The sequence below is a fragment of the Falco peregrinus genome, chromosome 7, assembly GCF_023634155.1.
Source record: "Falco peregrinus isolate bFalPer1 chromosome 7, bFalPer1.pri, whole genome shotgun sequence".
Lineage (NCBI taxonomy): Eukaryota > Metazoa > Chordata > Aves > Falconiformes > Falconidae > Falco > Falco peregrinus.
In genome coordinates this window covers 12,302,232-12,329,454 of record NC_073727.1, presented here as the reverse complement: position 1 = coordinate 12,329,454, position 27,223 = coordinate 12,302,232, and the positions used below count along the sequence as shown (strand labels likewise).

The 27,223-nt window shown below is 40.5% G+C and overlaps 2 protein-coding genes across 6 annotated transcripts in view; one reads left to right on the top strand and one right to left on the bottom strand.

Annotated features, from left to right (window-relative positions):
• Positions 1–7,781: 7,781 nt before the first annotated feature.
• Positions 7,782–22,804, bottom strand: ARV1 (ARV1 homolog, fatty acid homeostasis modulator). Of its 3 annotated transcripts, XM_055810026.1 has the most exons (6): positions 22,651–22,787; positions 19,844–20,395; positions 12,893–13,012; positions 11,070–11,223; positions 8,974–9,198; positions 7,782–8,504 (listed from the first exon to the last, which is right to left on the bottom strand). In XM_055810026.1, exons 2-6 carry the CDS (start codon positions 19,958–19,960, stop codon positions 8,398–8,400), a joined length of 723 nt encoding a protein of 240 aa, XP_055666001.1. In that variant the 5' UTR covers positions 19,961–20,395; positions 22,651–22,787; the 3' UTR covers positions 7,782–8,397. The 3 variants fall into 3 exon arrangements, with proteins under 3 accessions (XP_055666001.1, XP_055666002.1, XP_027644883.1); XM_055810027.1 differs by lacking the exon at positions 19,844–20,395 and having other exon boundaries at positions 22,651–22,804; XM_027789082.2 differs by lacking the exons at positions 19,844–20,395; positions 22,651–22,787 and adding an exon at positions 16,868–19,824.
• Positions 22,805–22,967: 163 nt separating this feature from the next.
• TTC13 (tetratricopeptide repeat domain 13) overlaps positions 22,968–27,223 on the top strand; it is a 42,291-nt gene continuing 38,035 nt past the window's right edge. For all 3 annotated transcript variants that reach the window (XM_055810357.1, XM_055810356.1, XM_055810355.1), the window contains exons 1-2: positions 22,968–23,202; positions 26,680–26,774. In XM_055810357.1, the coding sequence (XP_055666332.1) occupies positions 22,983–23,202; positions 26,680–26,774 (315 nt within the window). In that variant the 5' untranslated portion in view covers positions 22,968–22,982. The remainder of the gene's footprint in view (positions 23,203–26,679; positions 26,775–27,223) is intronic.

Genomic DNA, 27,223 nt, shown 5'->3' with positions numbered 1-27,223 from the left:
TAGTATTGCTTGAACAGATGCTCATAGTTGAAAAACAAGTATGACGCAGTAGGAGCTGGCAGGTCTCCTAATTTAGGAAAGGTGGCTCGGCTTTGGTCTCTCAGAGCCAGGATGTCTGCCTGCCAGCGACAACATCTGTCAGGAGTGCCCGTCCAGCCCAATGGCTGGGGGAAGGACCAGATGACCTCTGGAGTTCACTCCTAGCTGATTCTGTGAAAACAAAACTGTTCCCATGGGTGGTGGCAAGAGGCAGCTGCCAGGTTAGGACAAAGAGCTGGGCCTTCAGGAGCAGCTGCTGCAAGGAGTTCTGGGGAGCCAGTGCTTTTTGGTACGACAGCATGAAATTACAGACGGCACCTTCCACCCTGCCATTGTAGTGAGGAAGGATCTGCACGCGAGGGCTTCCTGTTTTGCCATCCTCTGTCAGGACATACTGTAGAGGATTAAAAACACCTCCTGGAACTTTCTACAAGGCGCCTCTGCAGCTGAACTAGATTAGCATCACCATGCTGGCATTTTTTAAAAATAAAAGCAGAGTAACAATGAGGGAAGGAAGACATGATCTGTACATGTTTCTGATGCTGTTTTATCAGGGACACAACTTTTTTGTTTTGTTTTGGTTTTTTTGAGCTGACACAATCTGTCCTGTTGTACAATAGTAAAACTGTTGTGAGGATAAGGTGCCTTTCTCCCCGGTGGCCTTTTCTTTCAGTGCAGGACTTTTTTGTGGTCAGAAGTGGCACAATTTCATGTATGGATATGGCAGAAAATGCACAGGCTGTTAAGAATAGGATGGACCCTTCCTACCTACCTACACATACACATTTAGATAAACTGCACAGTTCAGTTAAGCAGGAAAGTGTTTACAGAAAAGTTCACTTAAAATGAAAGGAGTGTAAAATAAAGTTTGAAGAGATTTGAGTTTTAATACAAACTAAGTCTTGCCATGGTTATGTAAAGAAACAAATGCCTACCATTGCGTTCAGCCACAGCAAAGTTAATTAAGTTAACTTGCTTTTCGTCTCTCTCAGGACAGAATGAGTAAGAGATGGATTGTGTTTTTCTATCTGTGCAACCTACCTGCCATTTCCACACTATTAAGTAGGAGACACGTCCTCATAGGGAAACTGAGATTCCTGTTGAAAAAATTAGTATGCTCAAAGTGATCCATTCACTTTTGCACCCTATCCTACAAAGTCGAAGTAATTTTTTCTGGTGCTGGTATGTGGCACTTTATTATGCACTGGATGCTCTCAATGGACAATGTTTTCTTCCTAGTTATTATTACTTTTGTGGCTTTTGATTTCTGGTGATCAAAAGAACGCTGTAGTCCTACTGAGAGAAAGAGATGCTATGTCTGCTGTAGCAAAGACATGATAAATCAGTGATATTTAAATATAAATAAATTATATTTAAATCATCATAAACCTAACCTTCAGGCTTTGAAGGTTAGAACCAAAGCTTTATACTGGAAGTGAAGTGAGAGACCAAAGAAGGGATCAAAGTTTAGGAGTGATGCATGTATGACAGCATCAGATAGGGCTACAGCATGCGTGGCAGGGCATCACTACAAAGGTACACCCACAAATGATTACAGAGTGAATTAGTAGTTCTGAGAAGAGAATGCAAGGCAAGTAGAAACACTTCTTTGTTGTTGAGATTTTGTTTTCTTGTTTAAATTTGTGCAATGTTACTGAATTCATTTACTGAAAAGATACCAATGGTTTGTAATATTTTAAAAAAAGATTTTTTATGCAAGACCTACCTGCGCTTTCTACCTCAAAGCCTCAAACTGTCAAATAAGATACCTTAATTTTCCTTTCAGATAGCTGAAAGTAAGATCAGTTAATAGGCCAGCTCCCTCCTCTCTAAGTTCTTTAATTTAATGTTTATTTTGGCACACAGCAGCTACAGTAACTTAAAATTCACGATAAAGGATTAATGATTTGCTGTCTATACCCCTAAAAGTCTTCAGAGATATATATATTGTAGAAGTGTATGCCAGCAAAGGTCACAATTGAAGCTTCCCTTAACATAGCGAAGACTTTAAATATATCACCTTCAATATTCACATTCTCTGGCTCCTGGCATGTATGTTTCAATATCTGACATTCATGGTGTTGACTGAGTCCCAACAACCTGCAGCTGAGAGGACTTAATGCTTTTCATCTTTTTAAGCAGACGTGAACAAATTAATCCTCCCCCAAATCCTGTGATGGTGGAAGTACGGTCATTTTATGGAGCCACATATATGACTTGCTCAAGGTCGCAGCAGCAGTAGGTCTTAGAGCCAGGATTAGGATTCAGGTCTTAACTCAGGTTCCTGCTCCTCTGCTCAGATAGCTATGGCAGGCGCATAGGGACAACGGTTCTTTTGCCTAAAAATGTACTCAGAATTACAGTTAGAGATGATAAGAAATTATGGGGGTCATCTGGATTTATTTCTGCAGCAGCCAGCACATGTACAAACTATATGAGTTCACAGTCGTGCTACTATGTAAGGAATTTAAAACTCATTTTTACCTAGGAAGTAAAAAAAACCCAAACCAACCCAAACAGTATCTATTATCCTAATGAATAGAAATTAAAACATCACTGACAGTATTTCCTAGCTGCTTTGCAGACCTGCCACTTATCTATACAGAGGTCAAAAGAGCTTTACAAATTTAGGGCAGCAGATTGTGTTTAGGAAAAAGATTTTACAAAGCTCCTCATGTTCAGATCTTCTTTCTAGTCACCTCAGTAATATAGTAAGCATTATTGGAAAGACTAAAGTCAGAACAGCATTATAAGAAAAGAAAACGGGAATCTTGCTATACACACCATCCTGCAAATTCTAACTGCAGCAACCTGGGTTTCTAATTAATTCAGCAACAAAATTCCTATTGATTTTTAGCAGCGGAGGAATGCATTCACTGTGTCTTCTGCCACATGAATTTCCTCTGAGGTCAGCGAGGCTACTCCGAATAATCCCAGCTTGCAGGACTGTTTATGTCTTAAACAAAGAGATGCTGTGCTAAAATAATTTGCATTTTGTAGCTTTCATGGTGCATATATTCAATTGACCTCGATACCAAGGCACCCAAACAAGTATTTTGTGACCTGTTTTCATCACCAACTTCACTCAAACATTTCTCCAAACTGAAAACGAATGTTAATTTTAAAAGCTTGAATTTGTGATTTCACAAAAATTAATCAAAGAATCCCTACTTAAGAGTGCTTTTATGTTCCTTCCAGTCTTGGAAACAACAGTGCTTTACTTTTCAACTCCAGATGGCACTGTGGTGCTTAACACTACCCAGCTGGGGGAGAGCCGATGAATTGCAAAAGCATGCAAGCTCCTGAAAAACAATGGCTTTCTTGTTTTATGAGAAATCAGCTGCTAATAGTTTTCCAGGGCAGATGTCCTATTTTACTTTCAGTACGGTGCAGACTGGGCTAACAAATGACAGTTTATATGCCCGAGATACAACTTGTCGTGGAAGAAAGGACTCGCTTGTCTGTACTTGGACGAGGTCACAGGGTAGTAGCCCTCGCCTCCACCCGCAAACCCTAATGCAACGCACACTATTGCAGACTGAAGGGAGCAGCTCTGCTCTTCTACAGCTCTTCCTATTCACAGTGACTAATTCTAGCTCTGTACAACTGGTAATTATGTGTATAAAGGTGTACTTTCAAGGATGGCAAGCAAACCATTGAAAAAGTAATGAGATGATCATTAATTTTTCTAGGGAAACCCATAGACTTGACTGTTTAGCAGACATCATTTGCCACTTCACGTTATCACTTAAGACTATTACAAAAATGTCTACAATAAATAATATTCTTCCTTCATGTTCACCCTTTGAAAACATAGGAGTAGGACATTCAGGTATTTGCTTAATCACACACTCATACTCATCTATACTGCATCTTTTCTTGCATATTAATTTTTCTTGAGGTTCTATCCCCTTAGTTTTTATAGCCTTCTCAACTCCTAATTTTGTAGAAGTCTGCCTGACACACCAACATTCTCTGTTAACCCTTCCTATCTTATACTCTTAATTCTCCAATTTTATATAGAGTGATTTCTAAATACTTGTTACCTGACCTATGGACCCAGTTAAAAGTTCCCAGCTCCCACTGTGCAATCACTAAACCATTGCTCAACCCAAGTCTGAATTAACGTCACTGTTTTTTCTCTGCATTTCATCCAACAGAATTCTGGAATTTGCTCCATAGGCCCACAAATTTCCCATAGGCCACAATCTGCCTTTTGATACCAAGCAAAACTCAAAGAGTTTACATGGGTTCATTTGCAGGCTGTTATAGTTTTAACCCAAGTAAATCCTTTCCCGCAAGTTGATGAAGCAACTGAAGATACATAGAAAGGGAAGGCTGCTTGTCGTAACTCTTCCATCGCAGATAACTATTTCAATTACAAAGAGTCTATGAAAGAAGAGGAGCTCAAAAGACAAAAAGGAATAAAACTGAGAGATGACTTCTAAGCAGGCAAGACCTTAAATAGTCTCAGTTCTCTCTGCAGCACCGTACAGGACCCTTTTCCAAAGGCATCAAAAATGCACTCACATGTGTTCCCCCAGGCAGAGGGCATCCTTAAGTTCCCCCTAGATTTATGAAACATTAGTGTATTTATTTGTCACATTAGTTCTGGTAAATTAGTAGCCCTAAAACCACACAAGGCAGAACGTGCTACATTACTAGACAATAAGGATGCCTCTGAAGATTGAAAACCTGCACAGCTGCTTTCATTCCACAGCTCTGTAGCTCTTAATTTTCTTCTCCATCCTCAAAGTTGCCTAAGGACAGTGGTGGCTGCTGACAGCATTACAGAGCACGTAACTGATACATTATTGCCATATATGACACAATAGATAAGCCTACTTCTTTCAGAATGTGTTTGTGTCCATGCTAGGTCTTTGAATAAAAGTCAGAAAATGTCCTGAAGTAAATTTTTAAAAATTAAACTTTAAGAAAACTGTCCCCAAACAAATTTATATACATTGTATTTACATTTTTGCTGCTGACTAGGTAATAAATATTACATCACATGTAATGCAGAAACTTCCCCTTGCATTAGTCACTTACACGTGATCTACTCAGCCTTGAGCCTGAAACCAGTGCCAGAGCAGACAAGGGAGAAATCTTTTGTGTATAACCATGATACATATGATTAATTAAAAAAAAATAAATATATCTAACCTAAGAGGAACAAACCAAAGCATGGTTGTTACATTGTTAGAAAAACAAAATTGGTAGTAGGAAGAATACGTTTCCTGATGACTGACATAGAGAGCCGGGCAGGGGGGTTGGCCCTGGCTGGATGCCAGGTGCCCACCACAGCCGCTCCATCACTCCCCTCAGCCAGACAGCAGAGAGAAAATACAACTAAAAGCTTGTGGGGCGAGACAAGGTCAAGGAGAGATCACTCACCGATTACCATCATAGGCAAAGCAGACCCAGCTTGGGGAAATTAATTTATTACCATTCAAATCAGAATAGGATAATGAGAAATAAAATCAACTCTTAAACACACCTTCCCCCCCCACTCCTCCCTTCTTCCCAGGCTTAACTTCACTTGTGATTTTCTCTGCCTCCTCCCCAACAGCAGCGCAGGGACGGGGAATGGGGGGCTGTGGTCAGTTCATCACACGTCGTCTCTGCTGCTCCTTCCTCTTCACACTCCTCCCAGCCTGGGGTCCCTCCCATGGGAGACAGGCCTCCATGATCTTCAACACGAGTCCTTCCCACAGGCTGCAGCTCTTCATGAACCGCTCCAGCGTGGGTCCCTCCCATGGGATGCAGCTCTTCATGCACACTCTGCCCCAGCGTGGGTCCCCACGGGGTCACAGCCCAGCCAGCAAACCTGCCCCGGCCTGGGCTCATCACTCCGCCGGGCCACAGGCCCTGCCAGGAGCTGCTCCAGCACGGGCTGCCCACGGGGTCACAGCCTCCTGTGGGCATCCCCCTGCTCCGGCGTGGGGTCCCCACGGGCTGCGGGTGGGATCTGCTCCGCTGTGGGCTCCAGGGGCTGAGGGGACAGCCTGCCTCAGCGTAGGCTTCACCACGGGCTGGGGGGGAACCTCTGCTCCAGGCCTGGAGCCCCTCCTGCTGCTCCCTCTGCACTGACCTTGGTGTCTGTAGAGCTGCTCTCACATATTCTCACTCCTCTCTGTAGCAGTCACCCAGTCACACTGCAACATCTTCCGCTTCTGAAATGTTATCCCAGAGGTGCTACAGCCGTGGCTGATGGGCTCAGCCTTGGCCAGTGGCAGATCCATCCTGGAGCTGGCTGGTATGGGCTCCATCGGACATGGGGGCAGCTTCTGGCAGCTTCTCACAGACACCACCCCTGTAGCCTCACCACTACCAAAATCTGGCCATACAAAATCAATACAAGAGTGGTGAGAATCTTTATCAGCTGCAATGCTGAGGTTGCACCAAGATGAACAGAGAACTGGGTAAAAGCCAGATGACAGCTACAATAATAAACAGGGTTTGGCTCAGCAGGCATCAGCATTTTCCTAGTACATATTCTTCTTCCATCCTGTCTGCTCCAGCACAGCTTCATTCCCTCTTAAACTAAAGGCAGAAAGTGAAGGAGGAAAATGAAAGCAAGCCAGACCAGCATCCCTGAAACTTTTCTAAAAGCTACTGCTGTTTCCCTTTGCACCTTCTCAAACTGCAGCCTCTATTTCAGTGCTGTGTACTGCTGTTTTGGGAGGAAGGTGAGCAGTACTCAAAGCACCTTTGGCAACATAGTTTTTCAAAAAGCTTTTGAGGGCGGTGTATATCCCCAAATCTGATTATGTAAAGCAAAGGATGTTCTAGGTACCGTGTTGCCAAAGCTGCTGCTCAGCGAGCAACAGCACACCTACACTTAATTGGCCACTGATTCACACCAGTAGCAAGGTGGATCCCTCATACACCTTCACAACTATGTGCTTGCTGGGGGAGTTGGAGTGTTAAACTGTCTCAAGTACTTAAAGAGGAAGCAGTCTGCATTTTTTGCCCACTTTACATGCTCAGAAAGATGTGAAGTGTAACGCAAATGGTACATGAGTGGTATAAGCCTCTGACCTATTAAAACAGGATCAGCAAATACTTGCTTTCCTAACTCACCGTGGCAGGGACAGTTGCATCAGACAAATGTGATGTGTTCTGTGGTCATAAGCTAGACATACTCTAAACCTGTTTGGAATTAACTTGAAGATGTTGCAAAATGTTATTTGATGCAAATCAAATTTGTTGCAAAACACAGATAGGAGACTGCATCTGAGGAAAACGAAGAACGGAAGTGGTACCTATAGATAGTACAGCCTTCCAGAACTGAAGCAGAAGAATTAAACATTGAATGGAACATAACAGAAACTGGTCTGCACAAAAGAAGTTGGTTTGTGTCCCAATTACTGTCTTGTAGAAACTGATGCTGTCAGTTCCTTTGTGGGCCATCTAGCCCTCCCTTTGCTGGGAAAAAAGGTACAGAACTTCTATAAATGTTTCTTCACTAATTTAGGCCTAAACATGTTTTTGTATTGTTTTGTTTTGTTTTAACAGGTCCTACTCTATTGCTGAGCAGCCTCATACTTCACTTTTTGCTTCCACTAAACCTGCTGCCAGATGAGGGCGGGGTTGCAGGGGATGTGGCTTAAAAAATGCCGAAGAAGCAGTATCCCAAACAACCGTGTATGCTGGGGATCTGAGTCCTTTCACTCTTTTCAGCTTTCAGAACAAAGCAGCAGCATTTATGAGATCACATGAAATCTCAAGCCAGTTAAAACTATAGTTCCTAGAGATTACTCTAGAACTAGATACTTTATTATTTTGGATTGTTTACATAGACATTCCAGAGAATGCAACCTAGTTTTCCCACTGTAGTTTTACTCTGAAATACTTGCCTTTTCTCTAATAAACTGTTTGCACATGTTCACTTCTATCTTTGAAAATCTGTTTTTGTGGAAATATAAATTTTAGCTTTTACATTTTTCCACTAACTCCCTTCCTTCTGCTTAAGGGAACAATTCATCCTCCTCTTTCTGCCAAAATTCAGTGACTGGTAGCAGTGCTGAATTTTTTTAAGTATATCTTTTTTGTTACAGCCATAGCTATGCAGCCAGATTTATAAAGCTATTAGCATAGTGGCACATTCAGATTTTTTAATGGAAAAATAAGCTAAGGCTGAAGTTCTATGGCTCACCACATGAAGAGCCAAACTTCCAAAGGTTCTCATTTTAACTTATCCTAAAACTGTCTACACTCACTACTAATGCAAGATTTTGTTATCTATCACCTTCTTTATCACTATGAAAATAGTGTCTTTGGAGCCTGCTGGTACAGATCATTCTTCAAAAAACAATGATCACGTTGTTGGTTTTTCTTTAGATCCAGGCTGATGTTTCAAACATCCCATCCCGTTTTCTGGAACAAGTAGACCACACCATTTTCGAAAATTAATCCAAAGAAGATGGCCAACCAAGGGAGCATTCGATTCAAGTTCAATGTAACTGAAAAAGAAAACAGAACAAATTTATCACTTACCATTTAAGAAGATCATAGAAAGCATGTGAGAATTCACATTAATTTGTATGTATAAGAAATCGCACAAATTATTAAAAGTCTGCTTCCATGCCATGCATAAAATTAACATGAAATTTTAATTTTCCAGACACACAAAGAATTCTATTTTATGTTTCAATGACCCATAACGAATTGTCTCAAATTCTAACTGATGGATCTGATGGATACAATACAGCATATACTAAGAGATTACGGTGAGATAAGAGGTGCTTTTTCTTAATAGTGGTTTGTTTCATTCACTTTCTATTAGTCTAAATAAGACAGTTTTAAGCTAGAGCTATTTCAGTCACATATCTGATACCAATTAAAAATGTAACAGCAATAATAATGACTTCTCTAACAGCTGCACTCTCACATTCTATACAACTGATGTAGTAATAAAAAGCAAAAACGTACCTCTAATTGCCTGAGAATTTGATATCAAGACAAATACTTTTATAAACGCAAGGCACAAAGGAGTGTAGTCATGTTCCCAAATAACAGCTGGAATTAGCAAAAGCTTTCCATAGCTGGACAACAGCAGTGCTTTGAGAAGTAAAATGAAGTCAGACTTTGTTTTCAGCATCTCAGGTCTCATCCACCATAAGGTAATAAAAATGCCAACCAAAAATGAAGTTTGTTCTAAGAGAAAATAAGAGGAGTGGGAAACAGAGAATAAAGAACCAAAATCAAGTCCTTTTTTGGATGAATTTCAGTGAAATGGCATGTCCCAAATGCAACTGAGCCACCACTACTTAAAAAACGTATGCAAATATGAACATGTCCTCCATCTCCTGTGTTCATTTTAATAGGCAAATATTACTATTACTTAAACTAATTCAGTATCAGAATAATTCTATCACAGAATTCTATCTGTAGGTTTGTCATACTCATTATTTCTGATACGATATAGCACAGGAAGATTAGCATAAGAACCTCTTTACTGTTCCTTTTTAACAAAAGGAGATTTTTCTTCCAACTGCCTTTTAGCCTGTAAAAAAAGTCAATACTTGCCGCCTTTGAAAAGGTTACCAGCAATGAACCCTTCCTATCCAGCATGAGAAAGAACACTAAGGTAAAAGTATCATTGAGCTATTAGACTTTTTTTGACACTGTATCCCTGTGTAACACTGAAATCAATGCAGATGTCAAAGCAACTCTCACGACACCTGTAATAGATGAATTACTACTGAAAAATGAGTTCCAACATTTTTACTGACATGTTATGAAAACCTGCTTAGAGCAACATCAGAAAAATCAATGACTGAAGTTAAACTCCAAATATCTTGGGGAAATACCAGTTTTAGTCTGAGGGCTTGATTTAAACACTATTATGAGGAAAAACTATGAGAATGAAAGTATGTCGTGGTTTAACCCTGGCCAGCAACCCAGCACCATGCAGCCACTCGCTCACTGCCTGTCACCCAGAGGGATGGGGAGGAGAATCGGAAAGGTATGTGAAACTCAAGGGTTGAGATAAGAACAATTTAATAGGTAAAGCAAAACCCACACACACAAGCAAAGCAAAGCAAGGAATTAATTCACCACTTCCTATGGGCAGGCTGGTGCTTGGCCATCCCCGGGGAAGCCAGGCTCCATCACGTGTAACGGTTATTCAGGAAGACAAACACCATAATGCCAAATGTCGTGTGTAGTGTGTGTCGTCCGTGTCGCGCCCCCCCCTTTCCTTCTTCTTCCCCCAGTTTATACACTCAGCATGACGTCATATGGTATGGAATATCCCTTTGGCAGCCAGTTTAAAATTCAGGTCACCCGTCCTAACTGTGTCCCTCCCAGTCTCTTGTGCCCCTCCAGCCCTCTGGCTGGCAGGGCCAAAGAAACCGAAAAGTTGTGGACTTAGTAGAAACATCACCCAGCAACAACTGAAAACATCAGTGCGGTGATCAACATTGTTCTCACATCAGAGCCAAACACAGCACTGTACTAGCTAAGAGAAAGTTAACTCCATCCCAGCCAAAACCAGGACAAAGTATTAACCAAAAACCTGCCTTCAAATGTAGTCTTGGAGCACAGAAGTATTTACTTTTTACCAGTGATGACACTGCTCTGTATTTTTGTGTATTCATTTAAAAACCCCAGATACAGCTATTCCCAATTTTTGTTTACTTCTGTAAGGATCACCCTTAATGTTGTATCACCTTAATGAATAATGAACCTTGAAGTCAACGTGAAATATGGAATAAGGCTGAGCTCTACACTGGTCTTCAAATCATGTAAATTAATTCAGACGAAGATTTCTGAATATTGCCACTTTTCAATGTTTTGATATATAACGCTGATCATACAAGTCTGCACTGCAATCAGGATCAAAATATGCATTTGCATTAAATGAAGGCAAATTAGAGAGCATGCGTATAATCATTTAACCATACTGAGTTGCACATGACATCTATTTCTGTGTTAGTTGTTGCAATATAGACTTGTTGAAAAACTTGTGAAGTTATTCAATACTTAAAGAGTAGATAGTGACGTGAACTAATCATCAATCTTACCTAAAGAAGCTATACCAAACATTCTATAAAAATCCCATTCTTTGGCATATCTGATTAAGTCATCTGGATCTGTACTTTGGCTTGAATCCTGTAGCTGCAACCACCTGAGATAAGCTTCACAGAGCAAACAGAATACACAGAGCTTCCCATGAATCTGGTCAATGAAAGAATAATAAAAGCATTAGTATGAAATTGGTATTTAAAATACATTTCAACATCTCTACACAAACAAGCTCTGTAGGTTTATTATTTTTGTTTAGAAATATAAGCAAATTACTTCTGTTGAACCACTAGTACATCATCCTTTTAACATCAGTTAACATGACAGGCAAATTTGAGGGTGTAGAAAACTCCCATGAACAGTTCCATACAGAAAAAGCTATAGAACTGTGGGTTCTAAAGTCTGCCCTACGCTTTTTTGAAATTGGTAAGTCTGCCTCAGTTAGGAATATAAAAACAAAATTGTGCCATAGCTAGAAGAATTATACTATCAAGAATTTAAATTTAAGGGCAACTACTCCATTCAGCGAACTTGTTTAAATAGCATTGTTTCTTTTTTACCCTGGGACAATCTCGATTAGAAGAAACTGGTAGCATAGTTATACTAAAAACATTTCTTAGCTCAGATAAGGGTGAGGTACCAAAAATAAATGGAGCAATATAACCAAACAACTGAAGTGACTGCAAAAATGATGTCATGAGGGCCCACAGTTAACGTGTTTCCACATTAAATAGTCTATAAGCTTGTGTGTGTGGGGAATAAATTCTGATTTTACACAGATTTAAATAAACCAATGCAATTTCTGTGTGTGGATCATACTTTTTCCATTAAGAGACTAGTTCTGCCAATTGCACACACATGCACAGGCCAAGCCAGTTTAAAATTCAACTCAATTTATTTGAATACATGAAATTACCACAGACGGAATAGCTCTTCCAGAAGCCTCATGGAAAACATCATTATCAGTCTTCAGAAGCATTGACTTAATTCAAAATCTTTAGTCAGATTTATGCTTGAAAGATGAGGCGACTATATTTATCTACATTGCTTAACACTGGACTGGCCAAGAGGTGTTAACATGAACACAACATACACTTTGGCTTGGATAGTTTGCTCTAGATTATCTTCCCTCTCCTGGGAAATCAATCCTTAAAGTAATAATATGCAATTCTGTCAAAAAAGCTATGCCTTTACACTCCAGCTTGGCCAGCACAACCAAGTTGACCATGTAACTCTGCATCAACAACACTTTATATTACACTTTTGTAATATATATATATATATACATAATATAATGCTATAGTTTTGAGGACATGGTTAATTACTCACGAAGAAAGTAATGAGAAATTAGTACAGTAGGTTTAGTTGGTATTATTACTATGGTATGTTATACTACTATAGCTCATTTTGGAAAAGAATTGTTTCTAACAGAAACATAATTTGGAAATTAATTAGAAATCAGATCTTTCTCTTCCAATGTAATTTAGCACATCACCCTTTTAACATCATTTAACATGACAGGCAAATTAGACAGTGTAGAGGACTGCATGAACAGTTCCATACAGTTCCTTCTCTTCTCTTTAACATGTAAGATAGCTGCTGTGTTTGCTGGTACTGTGGCATCACCACCGTGAAGCCAGTAATTTTCTTAGTAGCAGCTGGAGTTTGAGATTTCATGTGTTCTGATCATGATATAACTGGTTCAGCTTGCTGGAACTGGTGAAAGGACAGGAGAAGAACAGTCTCTACAACTATTACAATCGACTTACCAAATCTAAGTATACCTTTAACCAAGTCACAGGGTAGGGGCGTAGCAACTTACATTTATCTTCGTATTGAAAAGAATGTGCCTGTATGCTTGTGCTTTACATAAAATAGCATTAATCAGGACGATAACAGCATCATACTCAATGTATTTGTCCACAGGTTTCTGGCAGGATTTCTGAAAGTCATAAAATAACAAGAATTAGGAGGGGAGGGAAGACAGTTTATGAAACGTTCCTCTAATCTTAGCAAAACTGCATAAATCCAATCTAGCTGTTCAATTCTTACTAGTCTTTCCTTAACATAATCTTCCTTTTCAATAGGTTTTTAATTCATACAGAAAAAATGTTTCCCCCCTCCTTGACACTGCAATTGACACACAGACTTCCCTTATAAAACAAAGATACGTTATCGATTTTTACCAGCTTCAGATTAACACAAATAATAAACTATGCAAGGATGTACCTAGTTATCATTTTGTGCCCTACAGATGTAAAAAACCAAACCACCTTTCCAGGACTCAAGAAATGAACCAGTACCTTGTTAAAGTTTAACTTATCGTGGCTCATCTACTGGGTATTTTGAGAGGGTGTGTGTGTTGTATTTTTTTGAAAGAAAATTAATTTCATCTATCAATTCCTTCTTTTCAGAGATGCTTTATCCTCCTATTCTACCTTTTTCTTGCTTTCAAGAAGACAGTAAACTTTTTTTGCTGTTGCATTGTTCTTCCATATGGGTAGATTGTCCGGATGTTTCAACTAATTTTCCATTATTGAATGAACACCAATACGTTCAGAACACTGATAAAGTAGTTTTCACAGAGAGGTATAGCCAAAGAGTCAGAGGTTGCTACTGAACAGTAGTAAGACAGTAGATCATTACTTCCCCAATACATCAGCTGGTTCCTGCTGTGCCTCCTAGAGGTTATTTCGCCCAGACCACTGGGAACTGCTTGCCATCAACCCCCTTCAGACTTATTGACTTACCAGGATGGGTGATCGCTCCTTGACTTGAGTTAAATGAGAAGGGCTAACAAAAGGCTACTATACTAAGTTTCAACAGGATGATTAAATAACGGTCTGCTAGATGAGCCTTTTGTAAGACTTCGTTCTAGCAGAGAACTGAGAAGGAGGAGCAGCTGATCACATCAACCACTTCAGCTCCAAAAAATGCACTTGCAGAAGCGTGCTCGCCTGCAGGTCAGCTTTCTCCAGCTGCAGATCCTCCAGTTCAGCTACTTGCTTCCTCCCAGTGTGTCCTCAGCTAGTGCTGCTCCCCTGGGCCTTCACATTAGCTGCCGTGCTCCGAGCACAAGTCATAGAAACAATCTCTATTTTCATTTTAATGAGTGCACAGCTGTGCACTGCCAGAAGAGAAATCTATGCATAGAGCTTTCTGAAATGCTGTAACAGTCAAAAATGCAGTATGAGACAACACACACCTACAGACAAACTCCCAGGAAGGAACAAAGCTTTTTTCTATTTTATAGGGATTCCTTGTGTCCAAAGTTAACTTTGCCTTGCTATTTGCCAGAATTATTATTGGAGAATCTGAGAATGCAAAATCTTACTGTCAAATTGACTTCAAAGTCCCAATATCCATACCAAGAAAAACATCCAAACAAATGTATAAATAGAATAGAGTATTTAGGACACATTGTCACCACTAATAACTCTCTCTTGGTCTAGCTCAAAAAAAAAACCAACCCAACAAACTCGCTTAATTTAGAAAAGAAAATACTGTATATAACAGTATGCAAGTTAGAGGCAATGAATTAAAAAACTGACTCAATTGTCAAACAGTTTTATAGGGTTAAAACTAAAGTGAGTGAGATGGAAGAAAGGACATAATTAACAGAAGACCACAGCTACAGGATTTAATAGAGTGAAATAGAAATTGCAACTTGAAGGCAATGTCTTGCTTAATTTCTTTCTATGGGGAAATCATGAACAGATATTCTTAGAGGCGGTAATTTATATATGTCAAATCTCTGGGTTGATGTAGCATAGGAAAACTGATTTTTTTTATAGGCTTATTCACACAAGCACATTCTTGAATACAATGGTGTCATGAAGGTTAGATGAATAATAGCCTACATACCCCAGGATTTCTGAAGGTCTCAAATTCTCCTGTAACAGAACATTTTTTAACCAGGGTCGAAAATCTTTCTGAGAAGAGTAATGAATGATCTTTTCAAGTGGAGGGTCCCAACCAAACAGCAACCAAAAAACTTGCAGTTAAGGGGTACTGAAAAAATTTCACTGCCAGCTGTCGTGAATTTTATACAATTAAAATATATCAGACCAACCCTCCAGGCAAAATCAACTATATAGAAACTCTACTGCAGATATCTAAGGAGACTGCTACAAATGAATACACAAATAGTGGCATCACCCGTAAGAATGAGTCTTCTGCTCTTGGCTTCTGGCAGCCACAACCGAATCTTCTGCAGCTGTGATGTTTAATTCAGTATTTCAGTACACCACCACCAACCATTTAAGAATCCTATTTCTCTTGTGTTACTTCAACAGTGAAAGAAAATATCCCATATCACAAAAAAGCAGCCAACTTCAAGGACTTTTCATACACAGACACACATGTCTAACTGTCTTCTAGAGCTGCATGTGAGTCCTGTTCTTAATATACACTATTTGACTCCTGACTGTATGAAGAAAACGTCCTCTGTGCTTATCCAGCCAGTGATCTAGCCAGCGTGAGTTCATTCAGGGACTCGTGAGACCTACAAACCACTAACGGCAAAAGCCTCACATATGCACTGCCATAGACTAATGCGACAAAATGAGATGACACTTGCTATACCGTGAGAACATTACAGAATTAATAAACCCTCTAGGATGAACCTCTAGGTTCTCCATACCTGCCTTTTTTGTTATTTCCAGCTGTACTACTAAAACATATGACACTAACCTTAAATGCCTAGGAAGCAAACTTGTGACTAGAGCCTGACTTAGGCAAAATCAATGCAAGCAAGGGTTAATACAGTTTAAGTACACATAGGTTTAACTAGATAGCTTTATCTAGTTAAAGTAATGTAACTTTATGGGCATCGATAATCACCAACTTTCAGAGAAGATCAGTACAAGCAGCTCAGCTATGGAGAACTGCTTGCATGCTTACTTTTAAGATTTTAGGCAGGCAGTTTACAGTGAACTATGGTGCTCATGTCTCATTCCCAATTGCAGTTCTGCACAACTGTAGACAACAACTGGTTCAGCATGACTGAAGAAGGCACATCTTTAACAAAACCGAGTTTTTTTCAACCTCCTTTGGGCTTTCTTGAAGAAATGCCTCAGTTATCATAACCAGTTTAAAATGACTGAAAAAAGCAACTAGATTTCTCTATGTTTTTAACCAGTTTTTAATTTCTTCCTTAAATATGTAACTGACAATCAGAAATAGGAAATAAGTGGTATCTTTCCTTGAAAAAATAGACGTTACTTTGATTAAAAGGTACTTTCAGATTACGTTGCAGAAGAGAAAGGTCAAGCTTAACACCATAAATTCTATTTATGCATCTTCTTCTAAACTGGTAAATTTAAGGAAAATTACAAATTATTGATAATGACACGCAAAAGTTCAATAGATACTGTGCAACCCTAAAAAAGGGTGTTGAATGTATTTCAATATTGTAATGAATTTAAATGGATATTAGTTTAGGAATTGTTTTACTGATCAAATATTTAGTAATATTTTACTATGCTTGTCTGTTGTTTAAAAAAAAAACAAACCACTTCCATTTTCATAATTTAGAAATTTGCTTAGTTACCTTAAAAACATTATTTAAGAAAATAAGCAAAGGCAGATTTAAGAAAAAAATACTAAAAAGTTAGTACAACTATGTTCTTCACAGCATAGCGTATCAGATTCTTTCTCATCAAAGCAATTCAAAACAGTTAAGGAAAGTAACATGTTTTTAAGCATCTCAGTTGCATTAAATTAGACAAACTACTGAAATGTTAATTCTGACTGGATGTTTAGCAGCCTTTTATAAAACACTACTCAGAAGACATACCTCTTCTTTGTTCATCAAAGATACTCAGCTGCGAACACAGCACACAAACTTATGCCAAATACAATAAAGTGTACAAATATTTGAGGAAATACCTACTGTCACTGAAGGGCAAAGTTCCTAAAGTAAATGAACAATACTTTTTGAGGGTCTTCTCTCTAACATTAAAATGTAACTGAATTTTTAAGTAACAGTATTTTGTGATGGGGGTGGTGGAAGGTAAAAATGTTTTGAAGAGGAAGTCATAGGACGTGACAGAAAATAAAAATATATGTTAAATAACCAAGCTTCATCCTGAACTAAAAATACCATGAAAGCCACACCAGGCGTATGTTTGCACACCAGTAAAATAGCCTCATTTTAGTATTCCTTTCTCCAGGATTTGAAGTTTGGCAAAATTAAGCTATAATTTCTTGCTGGACTACAAATACAGCAAATTCTAACAGCATTTACATAGCTTCAACATGAACATAGGTCCATTTACGTAGGATCATAAAGCAAACTAACACACAGACCCATCATTTTGCAACAGTGCCCTTAATCCCAGTCGCACCCTTAAACAATAAAATGTAATTAGCTGTGCTGCTTTCAGGAATGGGTTTTTAATTAGGGATGCAGCTAAGTGTCATAATAAGCTGAAAAACAAAGCAGTGAAGTCTCAGATGCATTTCATTTCAGAAAACCAAAATTTAAAATACTGTTTTATAATTTTTCCTATATGATACATTTTTCAGTAGTGAGTTGTCTGTAGGCTGAGTTACGTAAACAAGAAAAATAACAGTCTTTATTTTCTAGGATGATCTTTGTACTCTCGATTGATTCTTTACCTTACCGCATAAATGCTTTGTATTCAAAGCATTTACAGTCTCTCTGCCTTGCTACAATAAAAAAGCTTTTCAATTATTTTTTAATTGCAGAAAAGCTAAATGAAGTGTGCACTGCTGAGGCAATTTGGCTTTCTTATTACAAAACACGAGGGGGATCCTGACTGAGCTCTACATATCGCAATCAGTAATTTCTTTCCCTTTGTAAAGGTCTGGAACAATTAATATTTTTTAAACTTTATTTTTAAACAAAATAACATATATGTAATTTAAAACCAAATAAAAAAATGTGCATGTTTTTCCTTCTTATTTTGAGTAAGTCAAGTTTGCTAATTTCTTTTTATATTCATTGCACTCTGACTGCAGTATTTAATCCAGGTTAGCTGAATGTGGGTTTTTCCCCCCTATAGCATTAAAAGTGGCAATGTTACCTGAACGGTATCTTTCGTTACTGTTGTCAATGGTTGGTTTATAACATATTCAGTGAAGATTTACTGTATTACTTACAGATCATTTACATTCTAAGGATCTCAAAATAATTAACAGAAACCTCCTCTGTAAAGAACGACCTACACTTACTTTTACCATCACTTCTGGTTTGGAATAGGGAAAAACACTAACATGTTCACAGCATAGGACTAGAACCAGACCCATGAGTTGCAAAGTGACCACCAGAAGTCACTCTTGAATGAGGCAATCCTAACATGCCTGCACACTGCACACACCCCACCCCACCACCCCAGGTACCATGCTGAAGAAAAAGCATATTGAGCAGGTCTCCCTGAGGAGGTGTCTCCTCTCAATTCTATTATCCATTTTTAAGTACCTTTAAGTTCTTTTTAAGGAGCAATACTCCACCTGTCTCTTGTAATGGCACTTCCACAGCACAATATGTGCAGGATGAGCAAAAGGTTCATTCACTAAATGTGAATGTCAAGCAAGAAGAAACGCACAACATCAGAGGTCTGGGCTAGGCTTTTGCTGAAACTGGCCTTCATTAAACCAAACATTACAAAGAAGTTAACAGAACTTGAAGAATTCTTGGCAGTTAACATCCAGAGCTCTTAACAAAAGACACAGCCTTTCTACCTCCAGCTTCATGTTACTCTATGGACTTTTATGTTTGATAGAAGAATGTTTCTTTAGTTTCTTCGATATCTGTTGCAAATTTATTTCCAGAGTGGACAGTAACACTTGGTCTTTAATGCTTGCCCACATTAAAATCACAACATGGAGCTCAAAGAAACTTTTAATTACCTTGAGAGCAACAACAAATGCTGCAGGAACTAAACTAAAGCAGCACCATGCATATTAGGCTGAATTTCCAAAACTGTACTTTAATACTGTGGGCTGGAAACATATGTTCCCTAATGGAAGCTTTTAATATTTGCCTCTGGAAAAAAAATCAATTCATCTCTTCAACAGATTAATAACAGAATACAAAATCGTGGTATTTTGCTTAGACATTCAAACTTAAGTCTTCCACCTGAAAATAACACCCAGATCAGGTTAAACACATCCTAAAAATAAATGTAAGACTAGATAGAAGATGCTGTTGGGAGAACTTAACTTCTTCAACCTCAAGATGATATTCCAAAGAGTGCTGAATGACAGGAACATCCTGAGAATGGCAAAGAACTTTTAAATGCAGATTTATTAACTCATCAAGGATAACTTTAAACTAGGATTAGGGCAAGTCTGTAGGTCAGTATAAAGCAGTGATGATTTTGGCAATGTTCTGCTTGTTCCTAATTTTCTGGGGCCCTTAATGTTGCATATTATACAGAACAAATATTGGGTTGATGGGGTTTTTTTCTCCTCATTGTGTCAGTATTTTCATGTACTACTTGAAAATGGGAATGAACACAAGTATCCTAAAGCTTTTTAACAAAAAAATTACCTAGACAATGTCCATTGGCCTCACTTTAAGTATCATCTATACAAACTTTCTACGTACCTTTCACTTTTTCTCTCTTAAGCTACAGAAGAGTAGCAGTAAGTACTCGGTGCTCTAATTCCACAAAGACAAATGAAAACTGCTCCCAGGCTGGGTGATCACACCTTCTAATCTTCACCTCAGACCACCAAAGTTTCTTAAATACCTTCATCTTTTTGTAAGTTTTTAGAGGCCTACATTCTTAAGTTTTATAAATACCTGATATAAATGATGTTTCATGCTGATAAGTGGAATCTTCGTATTTTCTGAAGTGGAGAAGACTTCTAAGCTATCATTATTTTCAGTTAAGATGATACATAATACTGACAAATGCATTATAATACTGCTCGTGAAAGATTATGAAGGGTATCAAATGACATTCTGTACTTGACTATTTTTTGCTGTCAGCAGCATGATGCTGACCAGCTTTTCAGGTCTCTGGCTAGAGTACAGCACTGCACTGCCTGCATGAAGTAGAATGCCTGCAGAGGGTCAGTGCAGTGACAAAACTATCCTTCCAGATTAAAAGGACGAAGTAAAACAAGAATTGCCTTATTAGAAACCCAAGAGGTCTTGGAGACAACGGCAGCACTTTCCTGCAATACACAGACAAAGCTGAATTCAAATCAGTTCAACAGAAGGAATCTTCTGATCTTGGCAATCTTCTAGCATTCTCATCTCCACTTCATAAACTATGAGCTAATGTGTTTCTTACTAACATGCTTCGTATTACTTGTTCCTCATGTGAACCACTCTGACTCTCAGGACTTCCTGGGTGGCCAAAAATAGAGAGAAAGGCTTAGAGGTGATATGATGTGCACCATGTAAGAGCAACTAGGACTTGGACTGAAGCTGAACCATGATAACACACAATTTAGAGGAAACAGACTGGTAGAAGCAAGTGAAAAATGGTACCGATCTGGACCTGCAGGAAGGAAGGTGGACAAAATTCCAGTTTGCTAGGAACATACGATTCTTTGACCTTTCTTTTACTCTGTTCTTTACTTTTTGTAAGAGTTTGGCATTTGTGATTAACACAGCAACTGCGATGTAAATCTTTGATTCTACATGGGATGCCACAGCTCTGGAAGACCAGGATCTTCAGTCCTCAAATGGTTAAATGCTAAGAGGAATGAGTGCCATCTACTGGCGTTCAGTTTGCTTTAGAGATTATCACAGCCAAGTTAATAACCAGAATTGATAACCTGTGCTAAATAATTGATAAACTGTGCTAAATCTTATGTGATATGGCTGCACCCATAAGCCTTAAAACTTGTCTTTTTGTATCCAACTTGCCCTTGATTTCAAAGATGAGTTTGAAGCTCCACACGAAAGAGCTCAAAAGGAAACCATTCACCATTTTATCATGTATCTTTGATGATTACCATGTATCAATGATGAATTTTGACTACATGATTTGACTACCAATGATCTGATGTAGTTCATATGTATTACCAAACATGATACATCAACACAAAAAAGCAACTAAAGATCTATTTTTCCATGCAGCGTGCGTGTCTAAAGCCAGCAGAAATCAACTTCTATTACTTTGTCTTTCACCTAAGAAAACTGCTGATCTCTCCAGTTTTTGAAATGCCTACAGAGATTTTTGTGTACATTGTCAGCTGGTTTATGGTCTGCAGCAACAAGCCATTTTCACTGACTGCTGGGCTGGGAAAGGAGAAGGATGTGAATCAGCTCTTTCTACCATCATCAGTAGTTTATGTGTATCTTGTTTCCACAGCCTCTTCTTGATAACACAAGCTATGATCTAACATGTATGTCTTTCAGCTTGAGCTAACCCCTGTTTCTCCAAATATCAACTGACCATAGGCCTCAATGATCTGGTTGCCTATGATCTCTATTTTTGATCTAATAAATGCTAGAATTACTTAAAGTTATAAAGTCATAAAAGAATTCACCACAGGTTTCATACAAAACTCTCTGGTCATCTGTTATGCTTATAGCTTCATGGTTAGTAAATTAACTCATCTTCTATCAGTATTCTCAAAATGTTAAGGGCTAGAAAACTGGGGGAAACAACCACAAAGGAAGTTTGAATGATACACAAGTAGTTCCATACAAAATATTCAACAATTGGTTCAAGCACAAGATTTCTGCAATTTTGTAAGGGGCAGACAGGATGCTGTGAAACAAAATCACAGAAAAAATTAGTCAAGATGTATGATCTGCAAAATCCCGCCCACACTGAAATATAGGCTGCTAAGTAATCCAATTTCTCACACATTGAAAAAGTAAAAACTAACCACTGGAGACAAGTCTAAATAAACCCTATTAAAAATTGAAAACAGTAATTTAAAAATAGTTGAAAACATTTCTTAAAAAGGTATTTTTTTTTCTGCAGCTATGAAATCTCCAAAAAAACATAGGAGACATTAAATTTATTTTAACACTACGAAAAGACAGTGTGAAAAAAATGAACTCTGAGAGGCAGAGTGGGAAGGGAGAGCAGCGAACAACCCAGAACATGTGGGTACCATTATGGAAAGCACAGCCGCTGTAGGTGGGTAAGCAAAGCACGAGTCCTCGCCCGTACCCCGAATAATACTCAGTCAGCGCCTGACAGTGAGGTCCAGCTGTCTCCCAGCTGCAGTGAGGCTGTCTAACCACGGAGCCTCCCTCAGCTCTGCCTTCCAGCGAGGAAAAGACAGAGGAAAAGGCAGAGCACAGCAGCAGGCCCGCGTGCAGGCGCGCAGCGGCCACCCAGGCCAGCGCTACAGTGCCGGTGCCCTGCAGGAACCGGAGGAAACGGCGGTAGGCAGCAGGGACTACGGAAACTCTACACCCAGCTCCACGGAAAGCGTCAGGGCCCGACCCGGCGGCAGCGGGGAAGCTTCGGCCCCGCGGGGCCGGCGCAGGGCCGCGGCGAGCCAGGCTAGGCCGCACCGGGGCGCCCGCGCGCAGGCGGGCACGGCAGCACGTGCCGCCGCCTGCTGACGTCGAGGCCTCCCCCTCGCTCCCCTCCCCTTCCCTCCGGCCTCCCTCGCCCGCCACCGACGACTCACGCAGATGGAGATGCGGAGCACCCCGCGCTGGTAGTCCCGGTACAGCTCCGCCGCCTCCCTGCTGCACTCGATGCATCGGTAGGCGCCGACGGCCGCCATGGCAGGTGAGAGCACGCGCCGGCCTGTCAGCGCCTCAGACAGCCTCGCTTCCGCATTCGGGGCGGAGCCGGGCCGCGGTGCGCTCTGGGAGTTGTGGTTTTTTGCTGCAGCCGGCGGCAGGGCGGCACCTGCGCGGAACTTCATGTCCCAGAGGGCGGCGCGGCGGCTCCCGCCTCGCTGCCGCTGCCGCAGGGGGGGCGCCCCCGTCCCCCGCCGAGGCGGAAGTGGTGCGCATGCGCCCTGGGAAGATGGCACCTGCCGGCGGCTGCGGGGCGCTGAGGGGGCTGTGGGTGCCGCTGGCCGTGCTGGCCCTGGTCCGGGTTGCGCTGGCCTTGACCGAGCAGTACCCGGCCTTGTCCCTGCTAAAGCAGGAGCTGCGCCGGCAGCGCCAGGGCCCGGCGGGGGGCTGTGGCTCGGCGGGGGAGTGGGCAGAGCAGTACTCTGCCGAGTGCGGTGAGTCGGGGGCGTTGCTATGGTGACCGCCCCAGCCCCGGGGCGGGAGCGCGGCGACCGTTCGGCCGGCGGCCCCGCGGAGCCCTGAGCCCGGGGGAGGGGGTGTGGGAGCGCTGCCTCCCTTCGCCCCGGCGGTGGGAGCTGGAGAGGGAAGCGCGGCCGGGCCTTGCCTCCCGCTGAGGCACCACGGGTGGGCGCGGGGTTGGGGCGGCGTGGGGTCGGGGCGGCGGGGCTGTGCCGCCGCGGCGGTTCCGCTGACTTGGAGTGAGGCACCTTGTGTGTGAGCTGCACGCCGGGTCGCGTTGTACCGCTGTGTGGTGCGGAGCAGAGACGGCCGCCGGGGCGCCGAGCGGGGGAAGAGCCCTCGGCCCTTGGACGGGCGAAGCGAGGGCCTGTGCCATCCCGCAGGATTCCTGTGGTCCCACTCGCCAACCTGCCAAGCCCGGCTGCTGGGCTCGGCGTGCTGCTTAATCCCTGTGCTCGGTGGGACACACACATGCCGACACCTTGTGCTCGGATTGTTGCGTTGAATGTGGCGTGATTCATTTTCGTCTCCAGTTATATATATATATTTTGCTGGTGAACTGGCTGTTTCTCTTGATGAGCACCAAGTTCAAGCAGCAGATCTTCTGGTCTTTTTCAAGTTAATTGACAGTTTGTAATCCAGGCACAGTTAAAACTATTTCTATGTTCTTAAAGATCCGTTGCAACAGGATCATGTGATTAAGTGATCTGTTACATTCTTTGATCACAAGCATAGTGTGAACGTGCAATACAAAAATACCAGTCTGGATCACAGTATACCCGTAATACAGATGAAGAAAAAGGTTTTATCAATACAATAGAAACACTAAATTATTTATATGAGAATAACCAGTTATGTGTCATGTCTGCATAGTTGTCTGCAGGGTTTTAGTTTTTTTCCCTTTATTTCGTAAAGCCTGTGGTCATATCAACAATTGCTGTGGGTCCCTAAGGACAATATACAGTTAATGTAATCCACCAAAATTACAAACTTTATAGAAATAGCTTGTTATGAGTTTCCTACATTTGCTTTCCCCCTCCCCCCCCCCCCCGCCGCCCCCCGGTATGTCATGACAGCTTAAAGTTCTTTGGCTGGTTTTTATCTCTATCAGCTGTGTCAAGTAGGTATTTTTGGCTGCTTTTTTTTTTTTTTTTTTAGGTGGCTACAGTGGCTGAAAGCTACAGTACATAACTTTCATAATCTGATTTAGCATTTCTCTCAGGTGACCATTGCTCCAAATCATTCAAGCTTAAGCATAAAACAAAAAGTACTTTCACTCAGTGTTGAGATAAAATCTGTATACCCTACAAGTTAATAAATGGCAAAGCATTTGATTACATCTCTTCTGTTACTTGGACGTGAATGATTGACTCAGGATACTCCTTCAGAAGTGTATTTGGAAGATTAAATTTAGATTTAATGGTGGTTGTTGTTTGAAAGAGACCAGTGTAACTGGGATTGATATAAGGAATTCTGCTTAAATCATCAGGTACCCCAGACACTTTGCATACACTGGTGGTAAGATAGCCCTTAATTAGAGAACAGCATACTTCCCCTGAAATAGCTGTATAGCAGTTCACTCCTTGCTACGGAAATCCTGTGGCTAAATAAATTGCCAGTTGAAAAAAATCCCATAAGCTCTCAGTCTTTGTTTTAGTACAGCTTTCCCAAAAGCTGGTAATGTTTTTATCTCTGATAGTTTCTCTTGTAGCCTGCTGTAGGGTCCAGGGTAATTTCTCTGGTTAGTGTTTTTGCATTTTCATAAAGTTGTTAATGAGGCAGAGTGGTACAGGTTTGACTGCATCTAACTTGGAGAAAAAGACAGATCCATTCTTCCTTACGAGTAAAGGAGATTGTTGCCCCAAGAACTGCAAGATTTGAAGGGTCCTTTTCCCCTTGTAAGATTGTAACAGGCTGTTCTTATTCCCTGGCACCTTAGTAAAAACTTCCTTCCCTATGTTCCTGCTATTAAGTAGGAAGTTATCCTGGAGGTAGGCTAGGCTGCGCATGCACCACTTTGTTTTGGTTTGTGAAGCAAATACTGCTCAGTGAATCCACAGAAATGGCTTTTAACTGTCACTGACTTCCAAGCACCAACACAGAACTAATGTGTTAATAATGCTGCCGTAGCACGGGAGGGTTTGGCCAAGGTGAAGAGCAAAGGGCAGTGTTGAAACCTCTTACTGGCAACTTTTTTTCTGGAAACTATGAGTGATGAGACACTGTTCTTTTGGAACTGTCTGACTGTAAACTTTGACCTTCTGCTTTTTGCCCCTCTTCCTTCTGTTGTAAAACTTCTCCCACCAGTTATTGTTTATTGCCCAACTTAGTTCCAAGTTTCTATTTACAGGGAATGATTTTAGATGCCATTTTGACGTCTCTTTAAAGAAGACTGTTTCTTTTTCTCTTTTAGCACTGTACTTGTGAGAAATGGGGAGTAAGTAACTGCAACCATTATGTAATCAAAATATGAGAATAGCACTGCTATAAAAGTGAATTGGAAACACGTACTGCCCCCCAGCCTTTCAAACTTGGCATCAAGCTTACATTTACAAACATTAGGGGAGATGATAAAATTCGGTATTTTTGACATGGAATCAAAGAGATTTGTTTTTTCTTGTTTACTCTTGAAATATTTTAAGTTAATAGAAGCTTTATCTGAAGATTTGAAAGCTAATAATTCTTTTGGGGTAGCAGTTAAAAGTACCATGTAGGTAAAATAGGGACTTCTATAGTCTATCAGTCTTGGGGATTTTGTTGATTATTATTGTTCCTTCTGTATTTCTTTCATTTGTTACACTTTTTCTCTGCTATGCCAACAGGCTGTGTTTAGCTTTTCATAGATTTCAGTCAATCTTAACATTTTTGTAATGGCCTTCTTGGTAACATACCTATGGGGACCTTTGCAGATGTTCAGTCAATTATGGTTTACTGTTCTGTGCTTTTCACAGTCTTTATACCTCTGTTTCCTAGACTTCCAGCAGTAGCTCTTTCCCTACTCTTTATGGTCCATTCCATTTACTTTCCTCTCTGGGATTGGAATGATAATTTTATCTTTAACTTCTTGGGCCAAACAACAGAATCATAATGCCAAATGGGGACATGTTTACCCTAAACTTTTCTTATTTGTTTTCAGCTTCCTCCCTTTTTATCCTGCCTGCCCCCCCCCCCTTTTTTTTTCCAGCACTTTTTCTTTTCCCTTCATGTATCTTTAGCCAAAAGCATAAGCAGAAGTAGTGATAAAACTAATTATATAAAAGCAGTTGTGTCAGCTATTGCTTCCCTGGCTGTTTGGATGTGCTGTGGGCTGAAAGCACCTCATGAAAGCTCTGCCCTGTGGAGTGCCCAATGGGGAAGCTGTTCAGATGAACGTGAGGAAATGTGAGATGTTATAATAGAACATACACGTAACTCTTTGAGTTCATAAAAGTATTTTCTCTCTCTTCCCCCAGATTCATCATTTTTGCACTTCCATGAATCAGATTGTGACATAGGAGCATCTTCATCTTGTGAATCTGTGCTTTCTCTCAACACAGAAAAAATTCTGGTATGTTATCAAGAATATAATTACAAAATAATTTTTAATAGATTGCTGAAGTTGCAGATTACTTTAGCTGCATAACCAGTTAGAATGAAGTTCAGGCAAATAACAACAGATAGAATCTATTGATCAGTAGGCATAGGTCCCCAGAGGCTTAAATATGAATGAACTGAAGTTGCTCATGAAAGTATGATTTCGTAGTACTCCATCATGAATCTCTAGGGCGGTCAGCAGTTTCATCTAATTGAAGCTGATGTTTCCACTGAAAGCTAACAGTCACCTGGATTAGACTCCCAATTAATTTTTTAGTTTTAGGTGTGCAGGGGCTATGGCTGAAAAAGGGAGAGGTGTGTTAGTTTTTACCCAATTTAACTACCTGAGGGGGTTTACCACAAAATGCGTGTAAGAGTAGGAGTGATGACTTGCAATCACTGCAGAAATAACATTGGGCACTG